This window comes from Rattus norvegicus, chromosome 8 (assembly GCF_021556685.1).
Source record: "Rattus norvegicus strain SHRSP/BbbUtx chromosome 8, alternate assembly SHRSP_T2T, whole genome shotgun sequence".
In the NCBI taxonomy this organism is placed as follows: domain Eukaryota; kingdom Metazoa; phylum Chordata; class Mammalia; order Rodentia; family Muridae; genus Rattus; species Rattus norvegicus.
In genome coordinates this window covers 81,306,916-81,326,486 of record NC_141541.1, presented here as the reverse complement: position 1 = coordinate 81,326,486, position 19,571 = coordinate 81,306,916, and the positions used below count along the sequence as shown (strand labels likewise).

Genomic DNA, 19,571 nt, shown 5'->3' with positions numbered 1-19,571 from the left:
CCAGCCCTAACCACTGAGCCACCTCCAGCCCTGATCTATGGCTTTGCATCAATTTTCTCACAGCCTGTTTCCTACTGGAAACAAAAGCAACAAGTGCCCTCTCATCAGTGATGAGCTCATCATACAAAGGGAGAGCACACTGAGGAAACCATACAGGGACATGAACATGAAAGGCTTGGGGCTCTAGAGGCTGGGTTAGCGTCATCGTAGCCAGTAGATCAAGAAAGCCCGACATGGACCATATGTCACTCCTCATCATTTATAAGCTTCGTGACAGAGACCGACAGTAAATTTATTTAACTGAATGCAGATTAAATTAAAAACGGAATAATAAGATTACAAGCAAAACACCATCTGGAAAACTATGGCAAGGGACCATGGGATGGATTTCTGTGGTCCTGCATCCGGGGACAGGTTCACAGCATGTCCTACTTACCCACTAGCCTCTCCTCTCACAGTGCCTCCAAGGGCTAACATCTAAAAGGAAAAGCCACAGGGCTTCAGAAACCCCTACTGTGAGTATAAGATACCACAACAGTCCAGTGGGTCTCTTGATCTCCCAATGTGTCTGTCTGTGACTCTGTCTCAGTGTTTCTATCTTTCCCCCAACTCCCATTACCAAGCTGGGTAGCAAACCTAGGGTTTTCTTCCATGCTACTCAAGCCCTCCACGACTGAGCCATATCCCCAGCCCAATTTCATAACTTGGTAAATGCAATTACATCATGGAATTCTTTCCCCACATAAAGAAAAGAAAATAAAGACAAGCCAGTGTAGAAAACACAGATGAAGCCAAACACAGGCCAATGTCTTATCTCCAGTGTGTCTGAGATCATGAAGTAATAGTCACGGGTGGGATGGAGACCATGACATTATTACACATCATTTATGTAAATTGTTTTTTTCTTTCTTTCTTTTTTTTTTCCCCGGAGCTGGGGACCGAACCCAGGGCCTTGCGCTTGCTAGGCAAGCGCTCTACCACTGAGCTAAATCCCCAACCCCGTAAATTGTTTTATACCAACATAGCAACCAGGTGATTTCTAAGTTAAACATTCTTACTATTAATCACCATTTTGCAAAGTCTTGACTGCACAGTCGTATTCTTTATGTGTGTGAACAGATGTGTGTAAGTGTGAGTGTAGGTGTCGAGCGTCAGCACACATGTGGAGGTGAGAAGATAACTTTTAGAAGTCAGTTCCCTTCTTCCACCCTGACTTTGGGGATTGGGTTCCAGTCATCAGGCTTGCACACCATGTGCTTCTGCCCACTAAGCAATCTTGCCAGCCCTCTACAATCCTAGTCTACATCCACTGGATGCCTATAATATCAAATCAAGAGCTCCCTGTATCGAAGTGATGGCCAACAAGACAAACAGACTCTCAGAGCCAGAGGAAAGGGGGAAAGACGACACTTTCAAACTTAAAAAGAACTGTAAGTGACACAGAGAGATCTACTCTTTGTAGTGCCCAGTCAACTCTCTTACATCCAATAAGTTTCTCCCAGTCCGCCACAGCAGGAAGATAAAGGATCGGTCTGATACAGACACAGTCACCCAAGCCACTGAGCATGTAGAGCAGGTCAACTCACCCAAGCCACTGAGCGTATACAGCAGGTCAACTCACCCAAGCCATTGAGTGTATACAGCAGGTCAACTCACCCAAGCCATTGAGCGTATACAGCAGGTCAACTCACCCAAGCCACTGAGCGTATATAGCAGGTCAACTCACCCAAGCCATTGAGTGTATACAGCAGGTCAACTCACCCAAGCCACTGAGCATATACAGCAGGTCAACTCACCCAAGTCACTGAGCATATACAGCAGGTCAACTCACCCAAGCCATTGAGTGTATACAGCAGGTCAACTCACCCAAGCCACTGAGCATATACAGCAGGTCAACTCACCCAAGCCATTGAGTGTATACAGCAGGTCAACTCACCCAAGCCACTGAGCGTATACAGCAGGTCAACTCACCCAAGCCACTGAGCGTATACAGCAGGTCAACTCACCCAAGCCACTGAGCGTATACAGCAGGTCAACTCACCCAAGCCACTGAGCGTATACAGCAGGTCAACTCACCCAAGTCACTGAGCGTATACAGCAGGTCAACTCACCCAAGCCACTGAGCGTATACAGCAGGTCACCGGTGTCCAGGAAGATCGGTCCATGTTCCTGCTGCCCTTCTTCTTTATAAAACAGCTTGTAGCCCCGAATGGCAGCCGGGTCCTCGGTGTCTTGAAGCCACCTTACAGAGATGGTAGTACAATTCAGTGGCTCCAAATGCAGTTCAGGAGACTTAGGGGCTGGAAGAATTCACCAGACAGCACTGTGTCAGTAACCCACAGTCCACAGGACATAGGAGAACACACACACCTCTCAGCTTCAAGCCAAAGTTACAAAGTCCAACCATTACACTTTGACCCAATGTTCACAGTTTCAGTGACAAGTCAGCAGGATGGCTCAGTGGGTCAAGGGGGTTGCTGCCAAATCTGATGAACTGAGTTCAAACTCCAGGTCCAACAAAGTGAAAAGAGAGACCAATTCCCTAAGTTCTCTGTTTTCCACGAATGTGCATGCACACGCGCACACACCCAGGCACACGCACAAGTATTACTTTTACAAATTTCACAATGATGTTAAGCTTAGGAATAGGATTTAAAATATAATACCTAGGGCTAGAGTCATGGCTCAGTGGTTAAGAGCACTGACTGCGGGGATTTAGCTCAGTGGTAGAGCACTTACCTAGGAAGCGCAAGGCCCTGGGTTCGGTCCCCAGCTCCGAAAAAAAGAACCCAAAAAAAAAAAGCACTGACTGCTCTTCCAGAGGACCTGAGTTCAATTCCCAGCAACCACATGGTGGCTCACAACCATCTGTAAAATATACTACCTAAAAGATTAAGTCTTGCAAATCACAAGACATCTATATTTGTGTGTGTAATAAAAAAAAAGTCAATTTCATAGTCTAATTTTTACTGTAGAATATTTCTTGTCAAATGATCATAAACCAGTCATGTTGGATTCCATGAGTAATCTCCTACGTTTGAACCTGTCTCTTGAACTATTGATTTAAAAACACACAACACTACTCAGTAGGTCTCAGTTCCTGTGCTCCCTCTGTGTTCCGTCGGCCTGGGACTGATCCAGCCATGAAGGTTCTGCTAAGCAAACCGTGTGATCAGCAGACCCACAGACCCACAAATAGATTTGGAAAAAGGGGAATATCAAACAGAAAGGTTTAATCGTTTACTATGTCTATTTATGAGCCCAGGGCCTCTCACATGGCTAGGAGAGAACCCTACTCACCACATTATAGTCCCATTCCTCATTTCACGCTTTTCTTTTTTCTTTTTCTTTTTTTTTTTTTTTTTTGGATGGGTTCTTGGATCCCACACTGGCTTTAAGCTCCATAACCACAGCCATTGATGAACTTCCCACTCTCCTGCCTCTGCTTCTCTCTAGTGCTGGAATTATGGGACAGCAGGCATGAGCCACTAGATCTGGTTTAAGCTGTTTCAGGTGCTGAACGCAGGGCTTTGTGCATGTTAGGAAAACACTCTACCAACCGTATGTCAATCCCAACGAAAGGTTTAGGAGATTTTCAGTGAAGTTGATAATCTATGTATTACTTACAGACATGACACTAAAATTTAAAATATGGGCTGGAGAGAGGACTCAGAAGTTAAGAGACTGGGCTGCCTGCCCTTCCAGAGGACAAGAGTTCAAATCCTGGCACCCATATATCAACTCATAACAATCAATTATCTAGTCCCAAGGCTCTGACATCTTCTTTTGGCCTCTGAGGGCACTGCACACCAAGTGGTACACACATGTGCATGCGGGCAAAACACCCACACACTAAGACAGAAAAGAAGAATCTTAACGTGTATACTTATATTGACATAGATATAGAATCCATGTAAGTAAGAGTGAAACATTCTAATCAAAAGTAAAAACATTCTTTCTCTTCCTAAACAGGCCTTGGGAGGTGTTACCTTTCACGCTCGTGGCTTTGGGCGTCCTGTGTGACGTCCACACCGATGACTCTCCCAGCCCCACTCGGGTAGCAGCAGTAATCCGGACCAGATAGACACTGTCTGGCTCCAGGCCTTCCAGAAGGTACTCGTGCACAGTCCCCGGGAGTTCTACAACTTGGATGGAATTCTCAGTGCTCAGGCGGAAGGACAGCCGGTACAGCACCACTTGGCCCCGTCGGTACTTGGCCGGGATGGGCAGCCAGGAGATGAGAATGTCGGTGGGACTTCGACTCGTCAAGCTAATTTCGGGAGGCCTTAGGGGCACTAGTGAAATGAGAGAATACATTGTTCACAAAGATTTATAATCGTTATTTATGGAGTCCTTTTAATGACAACACATAACATGGTCACACTGGAGATGCTTCTGGCTGGAGCAGGGGTTCTCGGTGACGCCAACCTCCGGTCAGAAAGGAACCGCAAGAAGGGTGCAGCCAGAGTATGGCGGTCGGTTGGCTGTGTGTTTGCTCATCATATAAGACAACAATCACAAATAAGACTACCAAAATCTCTCTGAAGCAAAGGAGGGTGTGTCGCAGAAGATCAAGGAAGCCCAGAATCCATGATTGCAACTGAGAAGTTTTTGGTGTATAAAAAGTCTCATCTTAGAAATGAATGTGAATTTTACTTATTATTTTTAAATTACTATATTTATTTATGTGTGTATATGTATGAACCTGACCATGCTGATGTTGTATGGCAGCCTCCTCTGAATTAAACCAGGGCAGGAAAAGTGTCAGGTCTGGGAAGCCCAAGCTTGGGAGAGTCTCCCTGGCCCCTTTGTAAATGGAGTAATCAAGTGCAGGGAAGGAGACGCTGAGCAGAGGGGGCGTCTTGCTAGAAAATCTCTTATTATTATTTTAAAACCATCTACGAGTACCAGTGATGGCCTGTACGTAAGTTTGTATGTGTGTGCAGTACCCTTGGAAGTCAGTGGAGGACATCAGACACCCTGGAACAGAAGTTAGAGCCAATTTTCAGTCCCTGTGTGTGTGTGTGTGTGTGTGTGTGTGTGTGTGTGTGTGTGTGTGTGTGTATGTGTGTCTGTGTGTCTGTGTGTGTGTGTGCGCGCGCGTATCCAGATCCTCTTCAAAGGCAACAAGTATTCTTAACTGCTGGGCCACCTTTCCATCTCCCCTAAGACCCATGTTCTATCCATTATACTGGCAACCTAATTAGAACACACAAAGGGTTTAGGGGTTTTGGGTTTTTGCTTTGTTTGTTTTTGTTTGTGGCTCTGGAGGCCGACCTGGACCTCTCCCATGCTAGGCAAGCACTCTATCACTGAGATAGGTCCCAGTCCAATACAAGAATTTATTATTCTTAAATTTTATACTATAGATTATAAATAAAAGGAGCTCTAAAAGCCAGAAGGATGGCTCATCAGTGCAGCCTGTTGGCTGGAGTGTAATCCCTGAGACATACACAGAGGGAGGGGCAAAACCAATTCCCATCAACTATTCTCTGGCCTAACTACAGATACCACAGCGAATGCATCTACACATACATACATACATACATACATACATACATACATACATACATACATGCATGCATGTTAAGTGCTCTTTATCAGGGCTGGAGAGATGTCTCAGCATAAGGACATATACTAATCTCGTATGTAACCTAAGTTTGATTTCCAGCACCCACCGTGAGTGGCTCACACTTCTAACTCCAGCTCCAGAAAATCTAGTGCCTGTGCTCCCTGGATACTGTGGACACACACACACACACACACACACACACACACACACACACACAGGACAGAATTTTTTAAAGGATCCTTTATCCATATCGTGTTATGACAAAAACCAAGGCTGAGACTTGAGAGAGCAGCAGGCCTGAGGTTTAACACAACTGTTGTCATTTAAACAGACAGACTCAGTCACTGAACGTTGCCAAATCTACAAATGGTCACATTTGATAGCCCACAACTGTGTTTTCTTACCGTCTTCTAGCGTGTTCTGTGTCACATGATCCGACATCTGGCTGGCTCCCATGGGCATGTACGCCACGATGTAGAAAGTATAGTTGCTGTCTGGTTCCAAGTCATCGATGATATAATGAGTTGTGTCATTTCCAAGGACCACCTGATATTCCTCGTTATTTAGACCTACACCAAAGAATTCATGTTTTAAAATGACAAATATTCAGACAGGTTGTAATGGCAAGTGGATCTATGTGAGTACGAAGCCAGCCTGGTCTACAAAGGGAGTCCAGGACAGCCAAGGCTACACAGAGAAACTCTTATCTCTAAAACAACAAAAACCAACAACAACAATAATAATAAAAAGACCAATATTCAAAATTAACTTAGCCAGGCCATTTCCCCTCACGATTATCTCTGTTGTCTTCTATAACACGGTATACAAAACCCTTCAGTGCACAGAACACTCCTTATTGCTTAAAAGTAACCAGGGTTTTTTTTGTCAAAAAAAAAATTACTGGTTGGAACACTTCCTGAAAGGTCATTTACCACTGAGTCAGAACAGGATGGGGCTGTAGGAATAGAGAGAGGAAAGGCCTACACAACATTATACTGTAATGCATAGAACAAACGTCCCAGCTTAAACTCCGGCTTCCTGTGGAACGCAGAGACACAGCGGGGCGTGCACAGAGTCTGCTCTTTACAAAGACAAACTAAATGAAAAGTTAGGCTGCAAAGCTTCTCATCCTGCCCTTAGAGAACATACTACACGGGACAACACGGGCCTTTTTTTTTTTTAAAATACTAAAAGCAAAATGGAAGAATGGACTCAGAATGTTTTGTCCCATGGTGAATGTTCAGTTACTTAAAGAGGGAGACAAATTCTCAGGGATTCTTAATAAACTATGCAAAGCAAGGTACAGAAGAGGATTTGTCTGTGTGGGCTTAATTCCTGTGGTGCAGACCTGGAGAAAGGAGCCAAGGCACTGCCGGCCACTGTGCGCACAGTCACAGACGGTGCTTGTCAACTCTATCAAACCGCTCTCGGCAGCAGCCCCTTCTCCCTGCACTGGATTTATAAACAAAACAGAAGGCACATTCCAGCACAGAGTTTTCCCACATTTCTGAATTAACTTCATAGCATTTTAATTAGACAAGATTAGAGGCGTTTCACAACACACTGGCTAATGGCTCGTTAATTAGGAACTGCATAGTACAATTTCTGACCTACTAAACAAAGTCCTTGAGTTCAAATTAAAAAGCCTTGTTCTGCCCCTGAATAGAACACTGAGTGGCGTGCAGGGGCTCTAACGAAACCGGCACAATAGTGAACAAGCGTGGGCCCCGCCAAGCCAGCCTTCCTTTCACCTTCCTAAGTCAGCAGAGAGAATGAACACACTCCAGCATGCTCTTAACAGAACATTCTTCTTGCAGCCAGGACCCTTGATTTACATTCAAAATATCCCTTTTCAAAACACTGCTTCAAAGTGTAAAAACCCAGCATCAGCCAAGAGCCAAACCTCTGTCTCAGCCGTACCCGGCGTTAGCCTCACACCGTTCTTTGAATTGCCCTCTAGTCATAATGTAAGATGCATAAAACCAGACTGTTTCTGTATTAGCATTCATAAACCCGACTCAGTGGAGAAATCACTAGGATTTGTGAATAGTTTTTCTGTTTCCTACAACAGTTTTGCCTGAAAGTAAGATTGAAAAGGATTTTTTCCCCTAATCCCCAGACTGGAACCAGCAGTTTGAACCAGTAATACCTACATGTGTTACGACATGCGTGCCTGGCACCAAAGAGAGTGGTGGATCCCTTAGAACTAGAGTTATAGGCAGTGGTTACCCACTGGTGTGGATTCTGAGAACAGAACCCAGATCCTCAGCAGAACCAGAGCAAGTGTCGTGAGCGCTGAGCTGTCTCTCCAGCTCCAGGTATTTAATTTGATGCAGTAAAAGAGGTATCACAAAATGTCTTGTTCGACATTTTTTCATAATATTTTTTCTCTTTTGGTGGCACTGAGGATTGAGTCCAGGGTGTTATCCATCCCGTTCAAGATGTCTACCACTAAGCTACGTCCCACCCTACTGCGTTTACGTTTCTTTCAAAATGAAAATTTTCAACATATATAGAATTTTAAATTGTAGAGAATTTAGCTGGGTGGTGGGGCACACCTTTAATCCCAGCATTCAGGAACAAGGCAAGTGGATATCTGAGTTTGAAGCCAGGCTGGTCTACAAAGTAAGTTCCTGGACAGCCAAGGTTTCACAGAGAAAACCCTGCTTAAACAAACAAACAAACAAACAAACCAATACCAAAAAGAAAATGTAGACTCTCATATGCTTACATCCCCCTAAAATATACCACAGTAGCTGGACATGGTAATCCATGTCCTTGATCCCAGTACTCAGGAGGAAAGTGAATCTCTGTGAGTTCAAGACCAGCTGGTCTACACAGTGAATTCCAGGCCAGCTAGGGCTACAAAGTGAGACCCTGTCTCAAAACAACTATCATCCTCCTTAAGAACATCTTCTGGGATCAGCTGCGTTTGTCTGACTGTTGACACTGTGCCCAAGGAGAGGATGGGGAAGGTCATGTACCTTTGCCCGAGTATCTGTGTCCAGCCACAGCCCGCAGGGAGTGCAACCAACTTGGCTGTAATTGCACATGGCCTCAAGGTCTCAGGAAGGAGCTAGAGTATAGAGTTTGGAGGAGACTTGGGCAAGGAGAGAGGGAGCGCCATCTATTTGGCTACAGAAAAAGCATTATCTGTGGGATAAAGACTCTCTGTGTGACACTTGGGCGGCTATTTGTGCTCCTGTCAGTAACTCCTCACTCACGTTCTCTACGCAAGCCCTGTAATGTCAGTGTGGAACAGAACTTTGATTTGTCACTGGACCTTAAAAAGAGAAAGGAGTTAATGTTGTACAGATCCCCAGGGTGAAAATTCTCTTCACAATTATGTAAGCTTTTACTCATTCTGAAAACAAATATTTCCCTTATTTTGGTTTGGTTGAGCTAGGGACTCATATAGCCCAGGTTGGCCTCAAATTTGCTATGTAGTTGAGGATGGCCTTGAACTCCTGATTAGCCTGCCTCTCGTTCCCAAGTGTTAGTATCACGGGTATGAGCCATCCCATCAAGTCTCTGTAGTTCTGGGGATCACACCCAGGGCCTCATGCATGCCAGGCAAGCACTTTACCAATTAAGCCATGTCTCTAACCCCTGAAAACAAAGCCATGACAGCAAACAGCCCTTGCTAGGGGTTTGCAAGCTGCTTACCTTCAGCCTTCATGTAGTGTACAGAGTAGGCAATGACCTTGTCTGAATTGTACAGTGGTCGCTCCCATGCTAGAAGGATAGCAGAGCTCGACATGGTTTCGGCATGAACGTTGTAAGGAGCGCTGGGTCTATCTTCCGACATCACCACAGTCAGTCTGGCTCGAGACAGAACAGATCCTTGGCTGTTTTCAGCCATGCACTGATAGATAGCATCATCTTCTGGGATAATCTGGTTAATGACCAATTTGCTGAGGAAAGAAAGGAGTATTTATATCCGTAAAATAATCCTAGGAATGACATCCAAAAGCTATTGTTAAATGCACCTTTCTCTTTACACAAAAACATGCTGAGAACAACCAGCTCTAATCAAAAACAATCTACACTAATTACTTAAAATTACTCTGATTTTTAAGGTAGCCAAATTCTCTTTGCTTCAATCGCTTTTTTAAAAATGGCTTTCAGTGAGAGTATTATTTATGAACTCTATTCTACAGTCTGGACTTAACTCATAGTACACACATGAAGTTCAGATCAACAAAAATTTTAAAGTTTTGTTCAACTAAATAAGAACATTACAGGAATAAAATATATATATTTAAGATATATATATATATCTTAAAGACATGTTTTCATCATGTTGTCTTGACTGGTCTGGAACTTGCTATGTAGACCAAGCTAGCCTCAAACTCACAGCTCTATCTGTCTTTGCTTCCTGAGTGCTGGGACTAAAGTCACATGCCACAGTGACCATCCAAGTTTCATTCTTAAGGTTATTAAGTTTGAGCTCTGGAGGAATTGCTAGGAAGTAAATTATTTCATTCTTTTTTTTTTTTTCATTTGATGGGAGAAGTAACTGAAACACCAGAGTCCAAGTTTGCTGTGGTCACCTAGCCAATGGCCTACCTGGGTAGAACTGCTCTCTGGGGGACTGTTTGGCATAAGGTCCATTATAGCATATCACTTTGGATCTGTGTATAAAATACCAAAGGATCAACAGCATACTAATGATGTAAACCTTAATTTCTTGCATTTAGTGTTAACTGTCAAGATTATGTGGCAATTTGATGTTACTGTAACCATTTCATGTAAAAATTATTAGAGACACTGTTTTATTTATAACAGTGTCAAAGTAGCATAGCTTACCTGTTGTACATTTTAATCCTGCCATTTGAATGTATCCTTCTCCCATTTTTCAACCAGGACATTTTGGGTGAGGGAATTCCTTCTGCTTGACACACAAACCGTGCAGTGCCAGCTCGTGGCCTTGTTAAACTTTCAGGCCATTCCACAAATGAAGGAGGAGCTAATTTAAAGGGGAAAAATACAATATATATTCTGTGGCTTCGATAGGAATGACAAGAACAAGTGAAGAAAGACTACAAAAATGAGATAAGTCCCAGGTACAAAGATGTCTGACAGACTGACTCTCCTACAACAAGCTAGGTGATGGCAGCTTTCATTGTCCACTTGGCACAACCTAAAATCACTTGGGAACTAAGTCTCAGTGAGGGGCTGTCTACATTGTGTTGGCCTGTGGGGGCCTGGCTTTCTGGTATGGGAAGACACAGTCCACTACAGGTGGCACCATTCCCTAGGCAGGAAATCCTGACCTGTATTGAGTGGAGAAATCAAGCTGAGCACAAGCAAGCAATTGAGCATGCATGCATTCATTCACTCTCCTCCTGATTGTGGATGGGATGTGAATAGCTTTTTGAAGTTACTTTGACTTCTCTGCAATGATACCTGTAATCTGAAAGTAACTATAAACTACAATTAACCCTTTCTCCCCTAAAGTGTCTTGGGGGGGGGATAAGGTATTTTATCACAGCAATGGAAACAAAACAAGGAGAGTGCTTCCTTCTTACGTTCAGCATCTACTTTCCCTCACTGAGACCACCTGTGAACACACTGTCAATACTCATACCGGACGCCATCTTAACTAAACCCAATGGGAGGACACCGACGGATACTGTCACTGAGAGTTAACTTTCACACTGTTAAATGTGTGTAGATGTGGATGGATGACAAAGGAGGCTTAAATAAGAAGCATGGAACAGTGCACACAAACATGGTGACTTCCGCATGATTCTAGAGCTGTATTTTAACACAGGAATTTTTTTTTCCTTTACAACTCACTGTTAAGTTTTACAGTACTTATTATTAGCCTCCCTATCACTGCTGCCAACTGCAGTGAACAGCAAGCTATATGGGGCTGGAGGATGCCTCAGTAGTTAAGCACACTTGGTGCTCTTACAGAGAACGCTAGTTCAATTCCCAATACCCACACTGGGCAGCTTACAACCTCCTGTAACTCCAGCTCCAGGGGATAGCTTCTTTAGGCACCATACTGACATGCATATACCTATATATATATATACATACATACATACATACATACATACATACATACACACACACATAATTCAAAACAAAAACCTTACAAAAGAAAACCATGGAAGAAATTAAAATGGCAAACATGAAAACACAAACTTCTCTGATTACAGAAAGAATGCATACCTAATACAGTTAACGTTGCCATAGCAACTGTGAAGTTGCGAGTGCCTGGGGTGGTGGCCCGACAAACATACACTCCAGCATGCTGAAGCTTGACATCTGATATGATGAGATTGCCATTTCCGAGTACCCGAGTATTGAAGACATCAATGGACTTGTGATCTATTTCAAAGAGAACATGGAAGTTGAAACAAGGCGCTTCATCAGAAATTATACCAAAAGATCGCTATCTGAGAAATCAATCAATCATTAGAAGTAGCAATGTCTCTGGGGCTTCCTTATGTCGCAAAACTAAAATAAAGTCGTTCAGCTGCAACTGTGTGTCTTATCTATAAAATACACATTTTACCAGTTTCATTAAAAGGAATAAAGGTCAAGAGGAGACCCCCTGACTCCCACCACCTGTGAGAACGACTTACCAAGACGGCTCCAGGAAATGATGGGCTTGGGATATCCTGTAGCCATACACTCTAGCACAACTGTCTGATGTAGAGACGCGGTTACATTCTGTGGACTGGCTATAATGGTGGGCATGTAGAAGGATCTGGTCTCATTAGCTTGGGGCAGGAAAAGGCAGAATGCATAAATAAATCATAAGAAGTGTATTAAAGCACCAATTCTCATTTACTTTTGCATTTATTCTTTCCTTTGTAGAGATGGGATCTCATGTAGCCTAGGTTAGCCTCCAATTCCCTATGCACTAAAGGATGATCTTCTACTTCTGGTCTCTACTCCGAGAGTGCTGGGGTTACAGTGGTGTCACCCCACCCAGCTTGTCTTTCCTGTTCATTTCCTCTGCCTCTCAGTCCTTTCCTTCTTTCCCTCCCTCTCCTTCCTCCCGCCCTCCCTTTCTTCTGTCTTCCTGTATGTATGTTTATGTATATGTACGTATACAAGGCCAGAGGAGGATGTCAGAAACCCTGCTTTGCCATTCTGTACTTTATTCCTGTGAGACTGGGTCCCTCACTGAACCTGGGGCTAGGCTCATAGCCAGCCTTCCTATCTCTAGTGCCATAGCACTGGGGTTACGGGCACACTGATTTTACGTGGTACTGAGACAGGTACTCAGGGTCTCACATTTGTGTCCTTACAACGCCTTCTGCCCAGCCCTCGCCTTTCATTATTTGTTTATTTATTTGTTTTGATTTGCAAGACAGGGTTTCTCTATGTAGCCTTGGCTGTCCTAAAACTTGCTCTATAGACCAGGCAGGCCTTGAACTCTTGAGATCCACCTGCCTCTGCCTCCTGAGTGCTGGGATTAAATCCTGAACCACCACCACCCAGCTCTTCCTTCCTTCCTTCCTTCCTTCCTTCCTTCCTTCCTTCCTTCCTCCTTCCTTCCTTATTATTGTATGCATGTGAGAACACTGTAGCTGTCTTCAGACACACCAGAAGAGGGCATCAGATCTCATTACAGATGGCTGTGAGCCACAATGTGGTTGCTGGGATTTGAACCCAGGACCTCTGGAAGAGCATTCAGTGCTCTTAACCGCTGAGCCATCTCTCCAGCCTCTTTCCTTCTTTTTTTGAAATAAGAACTGTTTTGTTTTGTTTTTTTTTAAAGTTTATTGAGGTCTAACTCATATCATATACAATTCACCCACAGGATGTATTTAAAGCAATGGTTTTTAGAATTTTCAGTTATGTAACTATTACAATCAATTCTAGAATATTTTTTTATTATCCCTGCTGTTGTACAGTAATTTCCTCAGAGACTGAAACATTCCATCGTTCAGGGAAGCTCATTACCAACAAAAGGAGAGAACTCAAAAATAGCTTAGGAAGTCCCTGAAATTGATCAGATTCACTCTACCCCTCCTACTCCAAGAGTATAAACAGTAAGGACTGCTGAGGCTCACTCTCAGAGAAGCCAACCTACAAGAGACTCTTAGATAAGCACAGTCACCTGGAAAAAAACAGGGATCGGTGAGCTCCCCAGGAGAGACATGACCAATGAGTCACTTAGAAAAGTCACTATCCAACCTCTCAAGCTGCCTGCAGGCTGTGCAGTGTGCTCCAGATCCCAGCTTTTGTGATCTGTCAAACACTTTGAGATGCATTATTACTCCTCATGAATAATCTGTCACAACACCTCCAAATATATATCTATTAGGAGTTAATTCTTATTTGGAGGAGTATCGGATCAGAAACCAACAGATCTATTGGCAGTGGACGTTCTCTTCCTGTCCCTTTCTGTATTTTGTGCTTTTAAAAACAAAAGTGGGGCTGGAGAGATGGCTCAGCGGTTAAGAGCACCGACTGCTCTTCCTGAGGTCCTGAGTTCAAATCCCAGCAACCACATGGTGGCTCACAACCATCTGTAATGAGATTCGATGCCCTCTTCTGGTGTGTCTGAAGACAGCTACAGTGTACTCATATACAATAAATAAATCTTTAAAAAAAATAAAAAAATAAAAACAAAAGTGAAGGGCCGGAGAGGTGGCTTAGTGGTTAAGAGCACTGACTGCTCTTCCAGAGGTCCTGAGTTCAATTCCCCGCAACCACATGGTGGCTCACAACCATCTGTAATGGGATCCGATGCCCTCTTCTGGTGAGTCTGAAGACGACGGCAGTGTACTCATATATAACAAATAACCTTTTTTAATAAGTCAAAAATGTATAAAGCAATCACTCGATGGTCAAATAGATCACAGTCCAAGCAGGGCAGTAATCCAGCCCTGCGCAAGGCAGAAGAGAAAGGGATACAAGTTCAAGGCTAGGATGAGGTACAGAGTTAAGTCTCTGTCTGAAAACATCAAAACCAAACCAAAGCTATTACAAAATTTAAATGTCATCCAAATTCCAATGGACAGAGAGCTATTACAGACAGGAGGAAAGCAGGCGGGACAATCAAAATTCTCATAAAAACGGAATTAGACAAACAAAACCACTTTCATGTGGTACCTGGAACTATGGTTAGCGAGGCCTCCATGCTTTTACGCTTATGAGCATGCGTGGCTGCAACACAGCGGTATTTCCCAGCATCCTCCGGGCCAGCGTCATAGATCTGCAGCACTCCTGAGGGCAGGGCAGTCACCCTGCTGAGACAAGAGACTCAACTGAACTTCCTGTAGTTCTTTATAACTCCCAACTATAAATGCTGACAGAAATGAACACGGTTAACCTTTTCAACCACACTAGGAACAATACTGTAAAGACCTTCCTAACGTACTAGCCCCTGCTGGGGTGCGGCGAGCACCAGCCTGGCATGTAGGAGGGCCTGGGTACAGTCCCCAGCCATGAAAACTGTAGTAAAAACGCTCTATTTCATTCAGGTCATGACAGGCCTCCGCAGCACACAGTCTGTAAAATTCAGCACGCTAATTTTACAAAGAGGGTCCTGTTAACATTCTTCTGTTGATTTAGCTGATAGTGTCTAAGATCTTAGTACGAGTTAATCTTGAAATCCTGACCTTTTTTTTTTTTTTTAAGACCTTTCTAAGAGCAATTTATTCTCCACGACCCAGCCTCTGAAACAGAATCACAACCTGAATGTGTGGAGTACAAAAAAACTGGCAAAAGCAAAATGTGTCTTCAGGTGCAACAATAAAGGCCAATTCAACATGAAACATACAAAGAGCCGCTTCTAGTGAGCTGCCCAGTGCTGCGGCATGTGACTTCACCTCTGAACACGCCAACGGCGCACATCACGCCGGACACACTGAACGCTATCTGAGACAGCCAGACTCAGAATCAAAACCACGACGTGTTGGGAAATTCGGGTGTTTTTACTGACTATACAATGCTTGCTGCCCTTAATGAAACATAATGGCCTAATCACGGAAAACAAATACAATAATTTAGCAGCATGTAAGTATCAAATAAGAATCTCTTGGGGGGGTTGGGGATTTAGCTCAGTGGTAGAGAGCTTGCCTAGCAAGTGCAAGGCCCTGGGTTTGGTCCCCAGCTCCAAGAAAAGAGAAAAAAAAGAATCTCTTGGGACTGCACTGTGCTAGGCTGCTTGACCTTAAGATTAGTAAATACTGTTTGAGTTCAATAAAAAACTGGTAGACAGGCGGCCGGGCAGTGGTGTCATACACCCTTGATCTCAGCACTAGAGAGGCTGAGGCAGAGGAATCTCTGAGCTCCAGGCCAGCCTGGTCTATAGAGCAAGTTCCAGGATGGCCAGGGCTACACAGAAAATACCTGTGTAACAAAACCAAAACCAAACGAAAAAAGATTTCAGATATTCTCGAATTAGAATTTTTTCTTTTCCTTCAATAAAATACTTCGAAATTGTCCCCTGGCCCCCATATTGGTGTTGTACCATTCAAACAAATGACTTTTGTATACTTCAGAGCAGGCAGAAACCAAACCTTTGTTTTAATGTTTAGCCTGTGTGTTCTTGTATCTGAGCACGTGTTCATATACCATGTGTCTGCTCTGCTGGGAGCAGGTCAGAAGTACCAAACCTCTTGAAATTAGAGTTATGGGTCATTGTGAACGTTAATGTGGGTGCTAGGAACTGAACCCAGACCCTCCACAAGAGAAGCAAGTGCTCTGAGTTGCTGATCCATCTCTCCAGTCATAATGGGATTCTTTGCCCAAGTTAGAAATGTCTGAGGGAATCAGTTATTGCCACCCTAAATGAGAAGGATGTCTCCCACCTCTGATGTTTCCCCTGTGAAGTCTTTAATGCTTGTGTGTCACATCCACATAGAAACGCTGCGTTTACCTGTCCATGGTCATAGGCAGGGCTGTCCTATTAAATTCCCATGTTATGACCGCAGGGGGCGTTGATGAAATCTTGCATGAAAATCTAGCAACTCCCCCTTCGGGGACTTCGGTAGACACTGGATGGACCTCGAACGCAGAGATGGCTAGGACACAATTGGACAAATTTAGAACAAGCACAGAGAAGCACATTCAGAAATAACATTATGCGTCACAGCGTACCAGGTCTGAGCGCCCGCCCGTACCAATCGAACTCCGGGAGTACAAAGATGATTTAATGAATATGAAAAAAAGGGAAAGGGCACAAACTGGGGCTGGGAGTCTGTTTTTCCTAGAGCTTAAAACTCTGAACGTAGTCCCAGGAAACTATTAGAGAGAAGACGTAAAAAAAATAACTGAAAGAAAAATAATTATCCAAAACAGTATGTGACTGTACACTCAACAGTACAAACCCAATTCTACTGGACATCAGAAGGAAGGGAAACCAAAGGCAAACTAGGGCGGAGAGATGGCTCAGAAGGTAAGAGCAAGGACTGCTCTTCAGAAGACCTGAGTTCAATTCCCGGAACCCACACTCGGCAGCTCACAATTGCTTGTAACTCTAGCTGTAGCACACATGCATATCACACATACACACACAAACATGCACACACACGCAATTAAAACTAAAATATTTTTTCAATTATAATAAAGACAAACTATCCAGATCAAAACTATCTGTGTGGATCGGCTTTTGAAAACCCCATTGTCCTCTTGCTCTCTTGCTCTTACCTTCTTCCACCTTTGTCCCTTCTCTCCCCATTCCCTTCCCACCTCTCCACATGCTCCTGCCCGGACTCCTCTCTCTCTCTCTGCCTTTCTCTGCCCCTACTACCCTTTTAACTCCCCTCCCCATGCCCTGAATAAACTCTGTTCTATACTAAAAAAGAAAAAAGGCCCTGGGTTCGGTCCCCAGCTCCGAAAAAAAAGAACCAAAAAAAAAAGAAAAAAAAAAAAAAGAAAACCCCCTTGGATTCTAAAGTGGAGAATATGCAATTTGAGGCAAGAGAGGCAACATAACAGGAGCACGGAGGAAAAGAACAGAGGCCTGTGTTCACAGGATGTGCAGAAACAGGGAGAACGTTCTAGATATTTCAGATAAAACCAGCAATGCCTCAGGATGAATCAAAAAGAAGAGTCTCACAAGTCCAGTGGCATTTAAAGAGGAATGGAGAACCAGAATACTGAATGCTCAGGGGAAAGGCGGGATAACAGGGTGGGTGAGGACCAAGAGGCAGAAAAACACAAAGACTGTATTTAGCTCATACATTTCCAAAGCAGAGATAAATCTTGATGTGTTAATGTTGCTGGAGCCAATTCTTCTTTCCTATACCACGCAGGCCTCCTCAGAGCCACCCCAGTGTCTACAGTTCTGCATGTTGAAGGAATCCAGACATCAGGAGCGAAGTGACCCTCCCCTCAGCTAAGCACACAAAGACAAAACACAAAGACAGGACCCTGAGGATGGACAAACTCCCTTCCCGAGACTCCAGTTCAAAATGCCTTCACAGTTAATCAATAGAGACAGAAATTAGAAAGAAAATATGAAGAAGCAGGGGTTAGACTCCCTTAGATTGGAAAGGACAAAAGGGCAAAAGCCCACCAAATTCTGCCTTGGGCTCAACTGTATATTTCTGTAGACAGCTTACTGGTCTTCAGAGGGCTACCGCAGTCAAAATATCATCAGATGGATTTACTTTCAAGACTCTGGAATGAGGTTAAGTTATTCTTCATTCGTGTCAGTAACAAATACTTTTATTCCTGTGGAAAAGCAACATGCAGTAGATCCTCAGCGTAAAAACCATTTTCAAAATGACCATCATCTACCTTCTTAGTTTTCTTTCTCTGGAGTGAATAGAGTTTTCGGAGATCTACGAAAGGGAAGTACTACAGAGACCCAGCCAATCCAGAAGCCCACTACACATGGCCTCGCTAAGCAAAGTAAAGAGATCTATACAACTATAACACAAGACTAAGGCTGGAAAGATGGCTCAGTGCTAAGAGCACTGGCTGCTCTTGCAGATGACCTGGGTCGAGCCCTAAGCACCCATACAAAGTGGCTCACAACTGTCTCTAACTCCAGTTTAAGAAGACCTTATGCCCTCTTCAGGTCTTTTTAGGTACTGCATGCACACAAAGCACAAACACGTGGGCAAACATACATAAACATAGAAATAAAAATAAAAGTTTTGGAAAACAAAACTAATAATGATATTCCTTTCATGCATTTCTATATTTAGAAAATAATTATATTAATGCTTTATTTACATTAATAAGTAATGGAACAATGTTTTCATATTTAAGAAAATGAAGGATGGGGCTGGAGAGATGGCTCAGAGGTTAAGGGCTAATAATTAAATCAGCCAGTTTATTTATTAATAGGAATTAGCAATAGATTTACGTGTTGTGCATGATACAACATGCCTTTAATCCCAGCACCCAGGAGACAGAAGTAGGTGAGTTTTTGTGAGTTCAAAGCCAGTCTATCTACACAGTGGTTTCCAGGCCCAGAGCTACAAATCTGTCTCAAACCAAAGCAAACCAAATCAAACCAACCAAACAAGCAAACAAAAAGATACGTGAGTGACGTTAAAGTTTTGGGGTCCTCAAAAAGTTTGAAAAGTATGAAGAGTAACACTAAAAGGTCTAGAACTACTGTCCAAGAACATCAGATTCTAAATACCAATACATATCTTCCTTTAAAAAAACAACTCATAGGGCTGGAGAGATGGCTCAGTGGTTAAGAGCACTGACTGCTCTTCCAGAGGTCCTGAGTTCAAATCCCAGCAACCACATGGTAGCTCACACCCATCTGTAATGGGATCCGATGCCCTCTTCTGGTGTGTCAGAAGACAGCTACAGTGTACTCGTATACAAAATAAATAAATAAATCTTTAAAAAAGAACAACTAATTGTTGGGGGGAGTGCAGTAATGGGGGGAGGATGGGGAGGGGAACACCCATATAGAAGGGGAAGGGGAGAGGCTAGGGGGATGTTGGCCCGGAAACTGGGAAAGGGAATAACAATCAAAATGTAAATAAGAAATACCCAAGTTGGGTTGGGGATTTAGCTCAGTGGTAGAGCACTTGCCTAGCAAGCTCAAGGC

General features: G+C 43.6%; 1 protein-coding gene across 3 annotated transcripts in view; it reads right to left on the bottom strand.

The window, feature by feature from the left end:
• The window catches only part of Prtg (protogenin), a 109,638-nt gene that overhangs the window by 54,316 nt on the left and 35,751 nt on the right, over window positions 1-19,571 (bottom strand). For 2 of the 3 annotated variants that reach the window (XM_087562206.1, NM_001037651.2), the window contains 9 exon segments: window positions 16,428-16,572; window positions 14,657-14,793; window positions 12,172-12,309; window positions 11,756-11,914; window positions 10,382-10,541; window positions 9,239-9,486; window positions 5,977-6,141; window positions 3,990-4,295; window positions 2,112-2,300 (listed from right to left, as the gene is read on the bottom strand). In XM_087562206.1, coding sequence (XP_087418332.1) covers window positions 2,112-2,300; window positions 3,990-4,295; window positions 5,977-6,141; window positions 9,239-9,486; window positions 10,382-10,541; window positions 11,756-11,914; window positions 12,172-12,309; window positions 14,657-14,793; window positions 16,428-16,572 — 1,647 coding nt within the window. 3 annotated transcript variants of the gene reach the window in all.